Consider the following 19,518-nt stretch of genomic DNA (forward strand, 5'->3'; position numbering starts at 1 on the left):
ACCTCTATGGCCAATATCTTTCTGATTCTGCTTCCGCATGGAATTGGCCAGAAGATGGCCATAATCGATTTGGGATTTAGGTTGTGAAACTGATTAGTTTTTTCCTAACTTAAATTCATTTTCATTATATCAATAATAAAAAAAAAATACCGGTTAAATTCCGGTTGGACCAGTTATACAACATTGGCAAGTCTCCCATTGCTGCAACCGTGCAAGTTATCTTAGATGGAAAAACATATAAGACTACTAGTCTACTACCATGTAACATTAAAGCCAACTTTATATCGTTATACTTTCTCTAACCAATTCAATGGGATTCAAAAGCATATTAATTGATGATTTTGATATGACATGTAACCGGCATTTGGGCAAAAATCCCACTCAGCTGCGGATTTGTGAACCTAAACATGTTCATAACACGAAAATTAAAAATCAACCGGCAACAGAAAAAACACGAAACAAGTCATCATACAAGACTGATTAATCGCACGATGTGTCCGTAACATTTGACCCACACCACCTACATCTGCTTGGGTGAACAAGACTCGAATATTCAACTCAAATCCCAAGTACAAAATTCTTCATAACATTTTAAGACTCCTAGACTACCAAATGTCTATCAAGATAACAAAATGGATACGCATATAACAGCAGCTCTTACATAACCCCACAATGTGGCTTACACACTTGATATTAGATTGAATGCAAATTTTACCTTTTGCTGCCTTCAATACCAAAAGAGAAAGCTGATACAAGTGTTCGTACAGTCATACGTCTACTCATCAGATGCCTTTGGAGAATTTTCAGGTGTCTTAAGAACGGGTGCAGGTGTGTTACCTTTATGTGACATGATAACTGAACGGAACTCTTCAACAAGTGACGGATCTTTAAACTTCAACGCAAATGTCGAGATACCACTTTGCCCTTCGCCGATACTGTTCAAACACGCAAAAGTGATCCCTTTTTTCTCCATATTTGTCAGCTTCATATCTGGAAAGATGCTAGCATTCAAAATTAAACGATAATTCCCTCTTGCTCTCATTACAAGTCTCGCTTTCTTTGTTCCAGTAGTCAAAACGTTGACTTTCAGTTCTCCTTTACCACGCTCTTTCCACCCGCCATCAAGAAACTCAAAAAGTACAGAATCCGCTGCAAAAACTGATGTCTCATTTTCTTCACCCGTTTCCACTTGTACTTCCTGCATAGATGGTATTTTTGTACCCTCGGTTTTATCAGTATTTCCAAATAAGGACGAGTTCCCGTTGGTAGCGAAACCGAACGGTGGGAAAGTGGGCTGGTCAATTTTCGGGATTGACCCGAATGAAAAAGATGAACTTGAAAATCCAGTCCCGACGAGTCCCGTGAAAGCGTTTTGGTTACTTGAAAGTTGTCCAAATGAGTTGACAGATCCAGCTGCAGGAGCACTTTCATCATTCTCATCTAACTTATCCTTGTTTTCATCATTCTTTTTCTCTGGTACAGGGGTATTTTCGGCATTTTCCTCAACCTTGTCCTTGTTTTCATTGTTCTCTTTATCGACTTCAGAATTGATTGGTTCAGGTTGCTTACCATTATCACCATCTTCCACTTTTGGTTTTCCATTCACGCTTTCAGGCGAGTCTATCTTTTCAGAAGAGGGTTTTTCTATATCTTGTGAATTATTAACAGGTGTAGGAGTGGGTGTGGGACCCGCTGGAGGTACTAAACGAATAGCTGCAAAGGGATTTGAAGAAGGTGCGGATGGGGTTGATGACGTTTGACTGCGTTTGACTTTGACGATTCTACGGTTTGCTAATACTTCTTCACTTGCTCTCTTAAATGTGCCGGTTTCTTGTCCTGGAACTTCTTCTTCATCATCAAGACCAGGGTTGTCTCGGGATAATTCCCTCCCGGCAGCTCGTTTTTTAGTAGGTGGAAGTGTGTTCTCTGCATCCCCCATCTCAAGTCTTTAAACAGAATTTGATAATGTTCCTACTCGATTGAAGCAAAATGTTGGACCTGCAAGATTTAGAGAAAAATAGGGATATATGGTTAAGAAAACCGTAATATATTTATCTTTAAGTAAAGCATATCATTTTATTATCTTTTGGATAATAAAAATTCACAGAGTTTATTACATGTATATTCTCTGGGTAATTATATTTTTAATCTAGAAAAAAATGTTAAATGTATATCAACAACAAATCCTAAATTTTCAAGTATAGTAACAGAATGAACAACCACACAGTTAGAAGTATGTAGTGTGAATTAAGTAATTAAAACCAAAACCAAAACCATCAACCAATCAATATCGTATGAACGGAAATAATATAAAACTAAGTTGACCTATAAATATGGAAGGGGGCAAAAATGATGCTTAAGATTGATATAGTTTACTTAAACAGACATCTACAGTAATATATATGAAAAAAAGTGCAAAAAAATTCCAAATTATAATCCATGACATCTTGAATAAACAAAATTTGTGTCAGGTAGCAACATTTTCTAAGTAACCTTGGTTGATCAATTTGAGTATTTGATGAGAGCTTGTAAGCAAAAAAAGAAGCTGTTTACTCTACGATCCTACTAAAAGCCTTCTGTATTAATTTGGTCCTACTATCTCCCTCCACCCCCATGATTCAACATATTCAGAGTTCTATTACATGGTCAAGATATTCTGAAGCCAAGACCTGACCAACTGCCTAGGTTTTTGAGAGTGCCTTCTTTTATATGCTTATTGCACTTTGAAACAACAGAAAAAGCAGTTTTGAGCATTGGGCTGAAAACGCACCTTAAAGTTATCTGTAACACTGTAAGCTTAGGTTCGGGGAAAAACAGTTTCTAATAAACAGTTTTGCTAGCTGCTTATTCAAAATGTTTACGTGATGATAATTAATCAACCTTATCTCTAAAACTCTTAATGTGCATAATCACCAAACAATTAAATATTGCTTATTGCTTATATATTACATATGTTTCGGTAGAGCCGTAGAGCTTATTTTAATCGAAAAAACTATCTCCTGCATTGTGCTTTTTTAATAGTAACAATATTTCCTTACACCTCAATTCCACAAAATGAATTCTGCGTTGTTCCAAGTTACAAAATTTCCTTACAAGTAGGTATTTGAAAGAGTTGATAGTGTTCATAGTGTATACGCAGAGACAATATCCACAAATCTGTCCACAACGTGAGTTGATTTTCATTTCCCTTTCGTGTTAAAAACACGTGGATACGCATTATGTCTTGTTACAAGTTACAACATTTCATTACAGCTCAGGTCCACAACAATATTATGCATCATATAAAAAGAAAAATCACATCCTCAACAGACCGACAATAGATACGTTTAAATTCTTCATGAACCTACTTGTATAAACTCAATAGAGTCTTCTGTAACCAAATACCAAAGTTTTTTCCTTAAACATCTTAACCTATTTTTTCAGCTCAGTCTTCTAAACCTTATAGTCACACAGAAACCTATTTTTCAGCCCGGCCTTATTAAAATTATATAACCTAGAACCTACACATACAAAATGAACACCTCGATCTAATTTTAGTCTATTATAACTATACCCTAGAGCCTACACATACAAAATGAACACCTCGATCTAATTTTAGTCTAATCTTAATGAAAGTAAGTACAACTACAAACTATTTGAATACCGATAAACAACTTAACCTAATTTTTCAACTCCTCCTTATTATACATATAGCCAAAACCTATTCATTAGCCTATGCACGATCAAACATCAAAATTGTAACATCCCGCGTTTTTCCGTTAAATTTAATTTTAACACCGTCTTTTTTTTTAAAACATAATCTTTCGTATTTAAATTAATAGTTTCCGTGAGTAACGTTCATTATATTCCAGCTATTTAATTTTGACATCACCCGTTTACTCGAGCGTTTTAAAAATATTCGTTTGGTTAATTCCCGCACCCGACTACAAACATGAGGGACTTAAGTTGACAAGTGGGCAAAGTGGTGACTAGGTCAACTAGTCAACCACTTCACCTCCTCCATCCATTTCCATCCATCTCCCTCATCTCTCTTTCTCTCTAGCAAGAACACACACACACAACACCCAATTCAATCATTCATCATCTAAATTCGATTTAGGAGGCTTACAACAAAACAAATTACATATTTGGAATCCTCTCTTCATCCTCTACAATTTGATACCAACTTCATCTCGTTTGGGTAACATTTCTAAAACTCTAGATTTCTCTAAATTCGTGTTTTTGACTTGAAATGGTGTTAGTTAGTGTCTATGGCTCGTGTATAACATGAATATATGTTTTGTTTGCTCGATTCGTTGTTTTGAGTAACTAGTTTGAACATTTGAAATGGGTGTGCTAAATCTTTGATTTTGGATGAGTTAATGTTGTTAAATTGTTAAAGTTCATGTTTTAATTGTGTTACTAGTATCACTAGCTTCGTTTTGATGCGTAGGTTGATTAAGGAAACTTCAAAAACATGAATATTGATTTTTGCGGATTGTGGTTAGGGTTTGATAGACTTAAAACGAGCTTTTAATGTTTCGAATGCCATGAAATGTTATTAGTAAGTGTTTAGTTGTAATGTATGCTTCATTACCTTCAAAACGGCATATCGTATGTGTAAATTGGATTCCCGAATCATAAAATACGTTTTACGAACTTGAAACTTTGAAAATAAACCCTTCTTGATCAATTGACGAGTTTTCGGTTATAGTAATTGATGTTTGTGCTTGTGAAAGGTAGTTAATTGTATTCCTTGTCAAAAGAGCTTTCCAATGATATAAGATGCGTATTCTAAGTGTTTACGGTTTGCGTTTTGTGCTAAATTGAATTTTGGATCAAGACTTGAACTTTTGAAACTGACCAGGCACCAGACCACGTTATTTGTCGCGCCGCGGAGCAATTTGTCGCGCCGTGGCCCAAAGGGTGATTTTAGAACATGTTTTTCAGGCTTTCTGACCTTCAACATAGGCATTTGTCGCGCCGCGGAGCAATTTGTCGCGCCGCGACAATTGCCTGTTTCATCCGAACTTCAGCAAACTTGTTTTGGCCATAACTTTTTGACCGTAACTCCGTTTTCGATGAATCAAATATCGTTGGAAACGTAATAAGATTTCCTTTCTAATGGTAAGGTTTTGAAATGTCAACTCAAACTTTATTACAATCGTTCTAACATGCTTTTATACTTGATTCTTGCATGAAACTTGACAACGTGATTCACATGCTATACTATTCGAGTCGTAACGAGCCATAGGACTAATTGAACACATTTCACCCGACCTTGTGTCGTAACCGGTTAATTGATATAACTTACTTGTTTAGGTCAAGGCTAAGCAACTTTCATGCACACGTTTACTTGTTGAAGTACTTTTATACTCGTGCACTCGAGGTGAGATCATAGTCCCACCTTTTCAACAACTTTTATTCTTTTAAATCGTGGGCTGAGAAACATATACTTTACATATTTATATACATTTCACATGTATATATACTTTTCATACTTTTATACTTGGAACACAAATACGAATACAAAGATACAGACGAGTTAGAACAAAAGTCCTCAATCCAATTATCATTAGTTCCACTTGCAGGGTGTAAGTGTAAGCGAGTGATTATGTTGTGTGGCCATACGGGTTTAACGAACCCTCATTCAGACGGTTCGCTACCGTTAGTGGATGAAATATAATTTCAACGTGCATAGTGTATGTTCTAACACTATATTCAAAATTCAGAGGGAAGATTCAGTTAAGTTTTGGTAATTGGGTGCTCGTGATACAGACAACATCTTTTGGGATGTATACGCTTGATATTCACTTTATACTAAATTTTATGGTTTACAAACACATCTTTAGAGATGTATACGCATTGATACTAAACCTTGTGATTCAAGATATACTTTTACAAATACATTTATGATCTCACCAACGTTTTTCGTTGACAGATTTCTATGTTTTTCTCAGGTCATGCACGATATGTGAAACATGCTTCCGCTTACTATTTGATACTTGCATCCGATGTCGAGTATACATGCATTTCATGGAGCGTCTTTTGACTTTACTTTAAACCGTGTCGCCTAGATTTCAATCGTACTTATAACGTTGTAACTTAACTTTTGGTTGAACAATTCTTGTAAACTTTGAAACAATCTTTATTTTGAAATGAAGGCGACATATTTTGGTCAAACGTTATCTTAAAGACTTATAATCAGGTAATGGGACCCACGTAGCCGACGCCGTCACTTGACGATTTGTCGGGGTCGCTACAGTTGGTATCAGAGCCAGGTTGTAGGGATTTAGAGTTCATTTGTGTCCACCCCGAGTCATAAGGTACATAGGTGAATCTAGACTACAACCGGCATATAGACTGAAGTAGGAATTACTTGACTATTTGTGCATTTATACTCGAACCCTTCTATCATATCTAACTCGTATTCGATCTTGATCTTACGTTGATAAATTTTGTTGATGCGCCACCTTGACTTTATGAAGTAATGTTAAATGCACATGAGAATCAGGGTAATATAATTTCCGGGATTATATTACGGTGATTCACATGGACGTTCCGACATTATGACATAAAGAATTTAGGGCGAGTCAAGGAAAATTTTCTCTCTATCCTTAATCCATACTCCGGTTAGTATTGTTGAAAATACTAACCAACGATATTCTTGTGTCTTGAAGGAACAATGGCTCCTCGTCGTGTACGCCGCAATGAAACTCCCGAACAAGCTCTCGAACGGATGATAGCTACCGCCGTAGATGCGGCCATGGCCGGTCACTCATCCAACAACAATAATAATAACAACAACAACAACAACAACAACAACAACAATGGAGCCGGAAACTCAAACGAGGGATGCTCCTATAAAGCTTTCATGGGGTGCAAACCTCATACTTTTGATGGAACCGGGGGACCGGTCGTGCTCACCCGATGGTTTGAGCAAACGGAAGCCGTCTTTAGCATAAGCGGTTGTCGGGACCAAGACAAGGTCAAATACTCCACTCACACTTTCTCCGGAATTGCTCTAACATGGTGGAACACCTATGTTCAATCGGTGGGTACCGATGAAGCTCATGCCCTCTCTTGGGCCGATCTAAAGGAAAAGATGATTGTTGAATATTTTCCGCGCGAGGAAACCCGAAAGCTTGAGGGAGAACTAAGAGCTTTGAAAGCGGTCGGAAACGATCTTAAAGCTTATAATCAACGCTTCGCCGAACTATCCTTGATGTGTCCTAATCTTGTTAACCCCGAATCTCAAAGGATTGAACTCTACATGCTCGGTCTTCCAAAAAGCATCAAACAAGGGGTGATGTCATCCAAACCCACTACTCATCAAGCCGCTATGAACATGGCTCGCCAACTAATTGAAACGGTTGACGAAATCGTAGTTCCGGCACCTAAGGCCGAGGACAAATCGGGCGGCAACAAAAGAAAGTGGGAACCCTCTCAATCAAGCAACAACAACTTTGCTAAGGAGCCTTACACCTCCGACGGCAAGAGGGGTTATACCGGACACCTACCGTATTGTAACGAGTGCTACAAACATCATTTAGGCGAATGTGGCAAACCATTTTGCTTGAAGTGTCAAAGAAGTGGCCATGTAGCCCACGATTGTAGGAATACCACTCCCGTCGCTCAAAAGGAGCCCAATGCACCCAAGACGGGTGTTTGTTTTGAATGTGGCCAACCGGGACATTTTAGGAGTGCGTGCCCAAATAAGAAAATCAACCCCAACGCACGCCGTTGAACTTTCAACATCGACACCTAGGATGCCCGAGACGACGATGGACTAGTCACGGGTACGTTTCTTCACAACAAACCATATATTTCATACTTATTCGATTCGATTACCGCTAGATGTTTATTAACCAAGTCTTTGACTCGTGCTCTTTACATTCCACTTTTTCCCCTAGACACTACTTAGGCAATTTAAGTGACCAACGGAAAATATTGTGTGCCTATAAATTTTATTGGAGGATATACGTTAAGACTTTTGACTTGACACCTATAGAACTAGGGAGCTCGAAACCTATTCGTTAAAAAAAAAAAAAAAAAAAAAAAAAAAAAAAAAAAAAAAAAAAATGTTTCCCCATCATCTTGTATAGATTATTGTGAACTGAGTAATTTTCGGTTGGAAACCGATACCCTCTCCCTCGCATCCATGACCTCATGATTTCTTGCATGAATCCCGTGTGTATTCCAAAACGACCTTCGTTCCGGTTATCATCAATTGGGGGTTAAGTGAGACGATGTCTCCTAAGCCATTTCCGAACTCGCAACGTTAGTTGTAAATCTCTCTTAGTACCGTTTGATTTATTTAGGACTCCGTCCGTATTCATGAACCTCCTAAATCACGTATGCAACTTATCTAGACAAATCTGTTATCGTATTTATAGATGACGTCTTAACTTATTTAAGTAAAGAAGGAAAACGAACAACATCACCATCTTACGCTCGAACTTTTGAGAAAAGAGCAACTTTATACCAAATTCTCCGAGTGAGAATTTCTGTTGAACGAAGTCCAATTTTCTAGACCATAATGTTAATGGTCAAGGCATTTCAATCAATCTCGAAATCAAGCCACATGTAATCAGGAAACTCTCCCCACTCAGACTTGTATTCGTAAAATCTGAGATCTCGTCTGTTACTACCGAAGATTCATTTTTGACTTTTCTCGTGTTACACGACTTTAATCTCTCCGCGATCGAACCTTGAGCGTGATTCTTCACACCAACATTTCTAGTTAAATTCGTTATTTTGCACGGAGAGGATGAATACTAAATTGTGGATCCGATCAATTTTCTCGTCATCACGTACCACACTACATACCTCTGATATTTCACCATTTCCGTCTGATATTACTGGAATTTAAGATAACACACAATCCAACGATACTTCACTCTTCTTTGACTTAACGCCCTTGTGTTTCTGATAATCGGCCAACTATTATGCAACCCCGAACTATACAACTACGTGTACTATCTCGTTTCTCTTTCAGACTTCAACTTTTGACAACTAGAGGCACGTTATGGCAACCTCGAGATGTAAGCTCATCCTATTCAAAGTCCTCATTTCACTCCTATCCTCATCGCTCGCATTTCCGTTTAAGGAAACTTTTGTAACATTTCTCAATGGATAGAGAAACTCTTCATATTACATAAGTATTCGCCACGAGGGTGAATAGTCCTAACGAACATTTTTTTTCGAACCCTAACTGACTCGTTCAAACATATCTTAAGAGATTCTATTCCAACACGGTGTATCTTTGCTAATTATCCCGTATCGAAATACTCGTTTCACTTCTAGTTTTACAAGAAGCCTCGGGACCGCGTTTAGACATGAGTACCGCGTACCATCCACAACCCGACGGACCGAACAAACATGTGATTTAAACCTTGGAAACCATAATACAAGTTTGTATTACCAACTTCAAATTTACTTGAGAAAAGTATTTTCCTTTAACCGAATCCTCGTACTACAATGATTTTCATTCAAGCTTTAACGTCACTCCTTTTGAAACCACATGTGACCGGAAACGTCAATCTCCCTTGTCGAACCAAGTAAACGATGATCAATTCACCGGGGCCGAGGTTGTTCATGAGCAACCGAGAAAATTTATTCATATTCAGGTAAAACCCTACGCGACTCGTAATCACCAAGAGCTACGCCGATGTTAGACGTAAACATTTCAAATTCCACGTGGGAAACCGCGTCACGTTAAGAGTCGCACCTTGGAAAGGTGCAATCCGTTTCGGGAAACGTAGGAAGCTAAATCCGCGATATTTTGATCCTTTAAATTCTTGGGGTGTTTTGGACCCCTCGCTAGCCGTTTAGACTTTTCCGACTCATTTTGGGTCTCCGTTTATCCTACATTCGATGTATCAACTCAAAGACGTGTTTTGCGAAACGAGAACTTGTTATCTCCTTTGATGAACTCACTATCGACGATAACCCTCACTTCTTAGGAGGACCGGTTGAAACCATAAATCGTGAAGCCAAACCTTAAAACATCGTATGATCCCGACCGTCAAAATTCGTTGAAGTACCCTAGAACGTACTTCTCCCTCACTCGTAGAATTGGCAACGCAAGATCTCGAGGAAGATTCAACAACTACTACTTCCAACTAAATTTCGGGACGAAATTTCTTTTGAGGTGTGGATAATGTAACATCCCGCGTTTTTCCGTTAAATTTAATTTTAACACCGTCTTTTTTTTTAAAACATAATCTTTCGTATTTAAATTAATAGTTTCCGTGAGTAACGTTCATTATATTCCAGCTATTTAATTTTGACATCACCCGTTTACTCGAGCGTTTTAAAAATATTCGTTTGGTTAATTCCCGCACCCGACTACAAACATGAGGGACTTAAGTTGACAAGTGGGCAAAGTGGTGACTAGGTCAACTAGTCAACCACTTCACCTCCTCCATCCATTTCCATCCATCTCCCTCATCTCTCTTTCTCTCTAGCAAGAACACACACACACAACACCCAATTCAATCATTCATCATCTAAATTCGATTTAGGAGGCTTACAACAAAACAAATTACATATTTGGAATCCTCTCTTCATCCTCTACAATTTGATACCAACTTCATCTCGTTTGGGTAACATTTCTAAAACTCTAGATTTCTCTAAATTCGTGTTTTTGACTTGAAATGGTGTTAGTTAGTGTCTATGGCTCGTGTATAACATGAATATATGTTTTGTTTGCTCGATTCGTTGTTTTGAGTAACTAGTTTGAACATTTGAAATGGGTGTGCTAAATCTTTGATTTTGGATGAGTTAATGTTGTTAAATTGTTAAAGTTCATGTTTTAATTGTGTTACTAGTATCACTAGCTTCGTTTTGATGCGTAGGTTGATTAAGGAAACTTCAAAAACATGAATATTGATTTTTGCGGATTGTGGTTAGGGTTTGATAGACTTAAAACGAGCTTTTAATGTTTCGAATGCCATGAAATGTTATTAGTAAGTGTTTAGTTGTAATGTATGCTTCATTACCTTCAAAACGGCATATCGTATGTGTAAATTGGATTCCCGAATCATAAAATACGTTTTACGAACTTGAAACTTTGAAAATAAACCCTTCTTGATCAATTGACGAGTTTTCGGTTATAGTAATTGATGTTTGTGCTTGTGAAAGGTAGTTAATTGTATTCCTTGTCAAAAGAGCTTTCCAATGATATAAGATGCGTATTCTAAGTGTTTACGGTTTGCTTTTTGTGCTAAATTGAATTTTGGATCAAGACTTGAACTTTTGAAACTGACCAGGCACCAGACCACGTTATTTGTCGCGCCGCGGAGCAATTTGTCGCGCCGTGGCCCAAAGGGTGATTTTAGAACATGTTTTTCAGGCTTTCTGACCTTCAACATAGGCATTTGTCGCGCCGCGGAGCAATTTGTCGCGCCGCGACAATTGCCTGTTTCATCCGAACTTCAGCAAACTTGTTTTGGCCATAACTTTTTGACCGTAACTCCGTTTTCGATGAATCAAATATCGTTGGAAACGTAATAAGATTTCCTTTCTAATGGTAAGGTTTTGAAATGTCAACTCAAACTTTATTACAATCGTTCTAACATGCTTTTATACTTGATTCTTGCATGAAACTTGACAACGTGATTCACATGCTATACTATTCGAGTCGTAACGAGCCATAGGACTAATTGAACACATTTCACCCGACCTTGTGTCGTAACCGGTTAATTGATATAACTTACTTGTTTAGGTCAAGGCTAAGCAACTTTCATGCACACGTTTACTTGTTGAAGTACTTTTATACTCGTGCACTCGAGGTGAGATCATAGTCCCACCTTTTCAACAACTTTTATTCTTTTAAATCGTGGGCTGAGAAACATATACTTTACATATTTATATACATTTCACATGTATATATACTTTTCATACTTTTATACTTGGAACACAAATACGAATACAAAGATACAGACGAGTTAGAACAAAAGTCCTCAATCCAATTATCATTAGTTCCACTTGCAGGGTGTAAGTGTAAGCGAGTGATTATGTTGTGTGGCCATACGGGTTTAACGAACCCTCATTCAGACGGTTCGCTACCGTTAGTGGATGAAATATAATTTCAACGTGCATAGTGTATGTTCTAACACTATATTCAAAATTCAGAGGGAAGATTCAGTTAAGTTTTGGTAATTGGGTGCTCGTGATACAGACAACATCTTTTGGGATGTATACGCTTGATATTCACTTTATACTAAATTTTATGGTTTACAAACACATCTTTAGAGATGTATACGCATTGATACTAAACCTTGTGATTCAAGATATACTTTTACAAATACATTTATGATCTCACCAACGTTTTTCGTTGACAGATTTCTATGTTTTTCTCAAGTCATGCACGATATGTGAAACATGCTTCCGCTTACTATTTGATACTTGCATCCGATGTCGAGTATACATGCATTTCATGGAGCGTCTTTTGACTTTACTTTAAACCGTGTCGCCTAGATTTCAATCGTACTTATAACGTTGTAACTTAACTTTTGGTTGAACAATTCTTGTAAACTTTGAAACAATCTTTATTTTGAAATGAAGGCGACATATTTTGGTCAAACGTTATCTTAAAGACTTATAATCAGGTAATGGGACCCACGTAGCCGACGCCGTCACTTGACGATTTGTCGGGGTCGCTACAGTTGGTATCAGAGCCAGGTTGTAGGGATTTAGAGTTCATTTGTGTCCACCCCGAGTCATAAGGTACATAGGTGAATCTAGACTACAACCGGCATATAGACTGAAGTAGGAATTACTTGACTATTTGTGCATTTATACTCGAACCCTTCTATCATATCTAACTCGTATTCGATCTTGATCTTACGTTGATAAATTTTGTTGATGCGCCACCTTGACTTTATGAAGTAATGTTAAATGCACATGAGAATCAGGGTAATATAATTTCCGGGATTATATTACGGTGATTCACATGGACGTTCCGACATTATGACATAAAGAATTTAGGGCGAGTCAAGGAAAATTTTCTCTCTATCCTTAATCCATACTCCGGTTAGTATTGTTGAAAATACTAACCAACGATATTCTTGTGTCTTGAAGGAACAATGGCTCCTCGTCGTGTACGCCGCAATGAAACTCCCGAACAAGCTCTCGAACGGATGATAGCTACCGCCGTAGATGCGGCCATGGCCGGTCACTCATCCAACAACAATAATAATAACAACAACAACAACAACAACAACAACAACAACAATGGAGCCGGAAACTCAAACGAGGGATGCTCCTATAAAGCTTTCATGGGGTGCAAACCTCATACTTTTGATGGAACCGGGGGACCGGTCGTGCTCACCCGATGGTTTGAGCAAACGGAAGCCGTCTTTAGCATAAGCGGTTGTCGGGACCAAGACAAGGTCAAATACTCCACTCACACTTTCTCCGGAATTGCTCTAACATGGTGGAACACCTATGTTCAATCGGTGGGTACCGATGAAGCTCATGCCCTCTCTTGGGCCGATCTAAAGGAAAAGATGATTGTTGAATATTTTCCGCGCGAGGAAACCCGAAAGCTTGAGGGAGAACTAAGAGCTTTGAAAGCGGTCGGAAACGATCTTAAAGCTTATAATCAACGCTTCGCCGAACTATCCTTGATGTGTCCTAATCTTGTTAACCCCGAATCTCAAAGGATTGAACTCTACATGCTCGGTCTTCCAAAAAGCATCAAACAAGGGGTGATGTCATCCAAACCCACTACTCATCAAGCCGCTATGAACATGGCTCGCCAACTAATTGAAACGGTTGACGAAATCGTAGTTCCGGCACCTAAGGCCGAGGACAAATCGGGCGGCAACAAAAGAAAGTGGGAACCCTCTCAATCAAGCAACAACAACTTTGCTAAGGAGCCTTACACCTCCGACGGCAAGAGGGGTTATACCGGACACCTACCGTATTGTAACGAGTGCTACAAACATCATTTAGGCGAATGTGGCAAACCATTTTGCTTGAAGTGTCAAAGAAGTGGCCATGTAGCCCACGATTGTAGGAATACCACTCCCGTCGCTCAAAAGGAGCCCAATGCACCCAAGACGGGTGTTTGTTTTGAATGTGGCCAACCGGGACATTTTAGGAGTGCGTGCCCAAATAAGAAAATCAACCCCAACGCACGCCGTTGAACTTTCAACATCGACACCTAGGATGCCCGAGACGACGATGGACTAGTCACGGGTACGTTTCTTCACAACAAACCATATATTTCATACTTATTCGATTCGATTACCGCTAGATGTTTATTAACCAAGTCTTTGACTCGTGCTCTTTACATTCCACTTTTTCCCCTAGACACTACTTAGGCAATTTAAGTGACCAACGGAAAATATTGTGTGCCTATAAATTTTATTGGAGGATATACGTTAAGACTTTTGACTTGACACCTATAGAACTAGGGAGCTCGAAACCTATTCGTTAAAAAAAAAAAAAAAAAAAAAAAAAAAAAAAAAAAAAAAAAAATGTTTCCCCATCATCTTGTATAGATTATTGTGAACTGAGTAATTTTCGGTTGGAAACCGATACCCTCTCCCTCGCATCCATGACCTCATGATTTCTTGCATGAATCCCGTGTGTATTCCAAAACGACCTTCGTTCCGGTTATCATCAATTGGGGGTTAAGTGAGACGATGTCTCCTAAGCCATTTCCGAACTCGCAACGTTAGTTGTAAATCTCTCTTAGTACCGTTTGATTTATTTAGGACTCCGTCCGTATTCATGAACCTCCTAAATCACGTATGCAACTTATCTAGACAAATCTGTTATCGTATTTATAGATGACGTCTTAACTTATTTAAGTAAAGAAGGAAAACGGACAACATCACCATCTTACGCTCGAACTTTTGAGAAAAGAGCAACTTTATACCAAATTCTCCGAGTGAGAATTTCTGTTGAACGAAGTCCAATTTTCTAGACCATAATGTTAATGGTCAAGGCATTTCAATCAATCTCGAAATCAAGCCACATGTAATCAGGAAACTCTCCCCACTCAGACTTGTATTCGTAAAATCTGAGATCTCGTCTGTTACTACCGAAGATTCATTTTTGACTTTTCTCGTGTTACACGACTTTAATCTCTCCGCGATCGAACCTTGAGCGTGATTCTTCACACCAACATTTCTAGTTAAATTCGTTATTTTGCACGGAGAGGATGAATACTAAATTGTGGATCCGATCAATTTTCTCGTCATCACGTACCACACTACATACCTCTGATATTTCACCATTTCCGTCTGATATTACTGGAATTTAAGATAACACACAATCCAACGATACTTCACTCTTCTTTGACTTAACGCCCTTGTGTTTCTGATAATCGGCCAACTATTATGCAACCCCGAACTATACAACTACGTGTACTATCTCGTTTCTCTTTCAGACTTCAACTTTTGACAACTAGAGGCACGTTATGGCAACCTCGAGATGTAAGCTCATCCTATTCAAAGTCCTCATTTCACTCCTATCCTCATCGCTCGCATTTCCGTTTAAGGAAACTTTTGTAACATTTCTCAATGGATAGAGAAACTCTTCATATTACATAAGTATTCGCCACGAGGGTGAATAGTCCTAACGAACATTTTTTTTCGAACCCTAACTGACTCGTTCAAACATATCTTAAGAGATTCTATTCCAACACGGTGTATCTTTGCTAATTATCCCGTATCGAAATACTCGTTTCACTTCTAGTTTTACAAGAAGCCTCGGGACCGCGTTTAGACATGAGTACCGCGTACCATCCACAACCCGACGGACCGAACAAACATGTGATTTAAACCTTGGAAACCATAATACAAGTTTGTATTACCAACTTCAAATTTACTTGAGAAAAGTATTTTCCTTTAACCGAATCCTCGTACTACAATGATTTTCATTCAAGCTTTAACGTCACTCCTTTTGAAACCACATGTGACCGGAAACGTCAATCTCCCTTGTCGAACCAAGTAAACGATGATCAATTCACCGGGGCCGAGGTTGTTCATGAGTATAACATGAATATATGTTTTGTTTGCTCGATTCGTTGTTTTGAGTAACTAGTTTGAACATTTGAAATGGGTGTGCTAAATCTTTGATTTTGGATGAGTTAATGTTGTTAAATTGTTAAAGTTCATGTTTTAATTGTGTTACTAGTATCACTAGCTTCGTTTTGATGCGTAGGTTGATTAAGGAAACTTCAAAAACATGAATATTGATTTTTGCGGATTGTGGTTAGGGTTTGATAGACTTAAAACGAGCTTTTAATGTTTCGAATGCCATGAAATGTTATTAGTAAGTGTTTAGTTGTAATGTATGCTTCATTACCTTCAAAACGGCATATCGTATGTGTAAATTGGATTCCCGAATCATAAAATACGTTTTACGAACTTGAAACTTTGAAAATAAACCCTTCTTGATCAATTGACGAGTTTTCGGTTATAGTAATTGATGTTTGTGCTTGTGAAAGGTAGTTAATTGTATTCCTTGTCAAAAGAGCTTTCCAATGATATAAGATGCGTATTCTAAGTGTTTACGGTTTGCGTTTTGTGCTAAATTGAATTTTGGATCAAGACTTGAACTTTTGAAACTGACCAGGCACCAGACCACGTTATTTGTCGCGCCGCGGAGCAATTTGTCGCGCCGTGGCCCAAAGGGTGATTTTAGAACATGTTTTTCAGGCTTTCTGACCTTCAACATAGGCATTTGTCGCGCCGCGGAGCAATTTGTCGCGCCGCGACAATTGCCTGTTTCATCCGAACTTCAGCAAACTTGTTTTGGCCATAACTTTTTGACCGTAACTCCGTTTTCGATGAATCAAATATCGTTGGAAACGTAATAAGATTTCCTTTCTAATGGTAAGGTTTTGAAATGTCAACTCAAACTTTATTACAATCGTTCTAACATGCTTTTATACTTGATTCTTGCATGAAACTTGACAACGTGATTCACATGCTATACTATTCGAGTCGTAACGAGCCATAGGACTAATTGAACACATTTCACCCGACCTTGTGTCGTAACCGGTTAATTGATATAACTTACTTGTTTAGGTCAAGGCTAAGCAACTTTCATGCACACGTTTACTTGTTGAAGTACTTTTATACTCGTGCACTCGAGGTGAGATCATAGTCCCACCTTTTCAACAACTTTTATTCTTTTAAATCGTGGGCTGAGAAACATATACTTTACATATTTATATACATTTCACATGTATATATACTTTTCATACTTTTATACTTGGAACACAAATACGAATACAAAGATACAGACGAGTTAGAACAAAAGTCCTCAATCCAATTATCATTAGTTCCACTTGCAGGGTGTAAGTGTAAGCGAGTGATTATGTTGTGTGGCCATACGGGTTTAACGAACCCTCATTCAGACGGTTCGCTACCGTTAGTGGATGAAATATAATTTCAACGTGCATAGTGTATGTTCTAACACTATATTCAAAATTCAGAGGGAAGATTCAGTTAAGTTTTGGTAATTGGGTGCTCGTGATACAGACAACATCTTTTGGGATGTATACGCTTGATATTCACTTTATACTAAATTTTATGGTTTACAAACACATCTTTAGAGATGTATACGCATTGATACTAAACCTTGTGATTCAAGATATACTTTTACAAATACATTTATGATCTCACCAACGTTTTTCGTTGACAGATTTCTATGTTTTTCTCAGGTCATGCACGATATGTGAAACATGCTTCCGCTTACTATTTGATACTTGCATCCGATGTCGAGTATACATGCATTTCATGGAGCGTCTTTTGACTTTACTTTAAACCGTGTCGCCTAGATTTCAATCGTACTTATAACGTTGTAACTTAACTTTTGGTTGAACAATTCTTGTAAACTTTGAAACAATCTTTATTTTGAAATGAAGGCGACATATTTTGGTCAAACGTTATCTTAAAGACTTATAATCAGGTAATGGGACCCACGTAGCCGACGCCGTCACTTGACGATTTGTCGGGGTCGCTACAAAAATAAAAACCAAACTCGAGCACAATAAATCAGCGAAAATCATAAAAACAACAAGATGATGGACAATAACACGATTACCTAAAAAACGACGATGAGCATAACAAAACGATCACAAACAATGACCTAATTCATCAGAAACACATCAAAATTGAGCGATTAAGACATATAATTAACAATAACCGATACGTAAACATGAAATCTAGCAATAATTAAACAAAATATATAAAACGATGACTAAACACAGTAAGATGAATAGAATCGGTACCGTGAAAGGTAGCGTTTGCGTTGTGGTTGATTTTAGGTCGATGCGTAAGCGTTAGAGGCCGTGAACCCTAAAAAGTTACAAGCAACAAAATGTGTTTGTGCGACGGTCACCAATCATCGCAATATTATTTGATTTTGCCCCTTCCTTTTTTGATTTTATTCAGTACTCTCGTATACTCGTACTATTTATATTTACATTTAGGTAACTCTAAATTAATAATATTGGGACCAACACATTTTATTAATTTAACGAGATATTATTATATCGATAAATTAATAAATTATTAATTTAAAAAATTGACTTATATTTGTGAGCAACTCTCAAATTAATGTATCGACATTCGAAATTATTATATCCGTTCACCTTATCTTTTTAAATAAAATATAGACAATCACCTTCAAAATTCTCATGTACGAACATTCACACATTAATGAACTTGTTAAGTTTAATGTACATGGAATTCCGAAAAAAAATTACTAATTATTAATTTATAGTTTCGATGGGACCAATATATATACATTGGGATTTAAAAAAAATTATTATCTTATTATTTTATCGATTGGTGACCAATTTTGTACAGGTCCCAAGTTGGGACCGGACAAATTATTAACTTTATCGAGGTTATTAATTTATCGAGTATTAAATTATAGAGATTTTACTATATATTTATATTTAGACAAAATTGTAACACCGTACCTTTTTTTTAAACACAGCGGAAGTCTTATTTACAAAACGTGCCCTTACGAATCAACATAAACATAACTATTACATAAATACATTGTTATTAACTGGTGTTACGTTAATAATCGATTTCATACAGACAACAACAGAGTTCTAGACTTGTGGAACACAACCCAACACGCCCATCTTCTCCCAAGCCAACAAAAGCAAAGACCTACAACCTGCAGGGGGAAGGAGGAGTGGTTAGCACGAAGCTAAGTGAATGGACTAATCTAACAGCTAAAACACATAGGTACAATCACTAGAACACACAGCAACAAATTAATCAGACATTCAATCACATAACTACTAGAATTGTAACGACTCTACTTTTTCCGTTATCTTTTACCGTTAACTATTTAACGACCGTTAACTGTTATTCGTGCCACGTCATTTCTATGACCTATATTATTATTTTTGTAATAATATATTTTATTATTTGTTAAATGAATATTTGTATTCATATTTTAAATTGCACGTTTCTACGTGTCGCGGATTTTTATCCGGCGAATCTTTTCGGTTTTCAAACCAACGGTCGAGCTTTTAGGATTTTTAAGTCC

At 37.6% G+C, this 19,518-nt stretch overlaps 1 protein-coding gene across 2 annotated transcripts; it reads right to left on the reverse strand.

Moving 5' to 3' along the window:
* Window positions 1–445: 445 nt before the first annotated feature.
* Window positions 446–18,392, reverse strand: LOC139894162 (nuclear pore complex protein NUP50B-like). 2 transcript variants are annotated; one of them, XM_071877362.1, is made up of 3 exons: window positions 18,239–18,392; window positions 18,052–18,096; window positions 446–1,998 (listed from the first exon to the last, which is right to left on the reverse strand). In XM_071877362.1, the coding sequence occupies exon 3, from the start codon at window positions 1,937–1,939 to the stop codon at window positions 776–778; it is 1,164 nt and encodes a 387-aa protein (XP_071733463.1). In that variant the 5' UTR covers window positions 1,940–1,998; window positions 18,052–18,096; window positions 18,239–18,392; the 3' UTR covers window positions 446–775. The 2 variants fall into 2 exon arrangements, with proteins under 2 accessions (XP_071733463.1, XP_071733462.1); XM_071877361.1 differs by lacking the exon at window positions 18,052–18,096.
* Between the last annotated feature and the right edge of the window lie 1,126 nt (window positions 18,393–19,518).

The sequence above is a fragment of the Rutidosis leptorrhynchoides genome, chromosome 2, assembly GCF_046630445.1.
Source record: "Rutidosis leptorrhynchoides isolate AG116_Rl617_1_P2 chromosome 2, CSIRO_AGI_Rlap_v1, whole genome shotgun sequence".
NCBI lineage: Eukaryota > Viridiplantae > Streptophyta > Magnoliopsida > Asterales > Asteraceae > Rutidosis > Rutidosis leptorrhynchoides.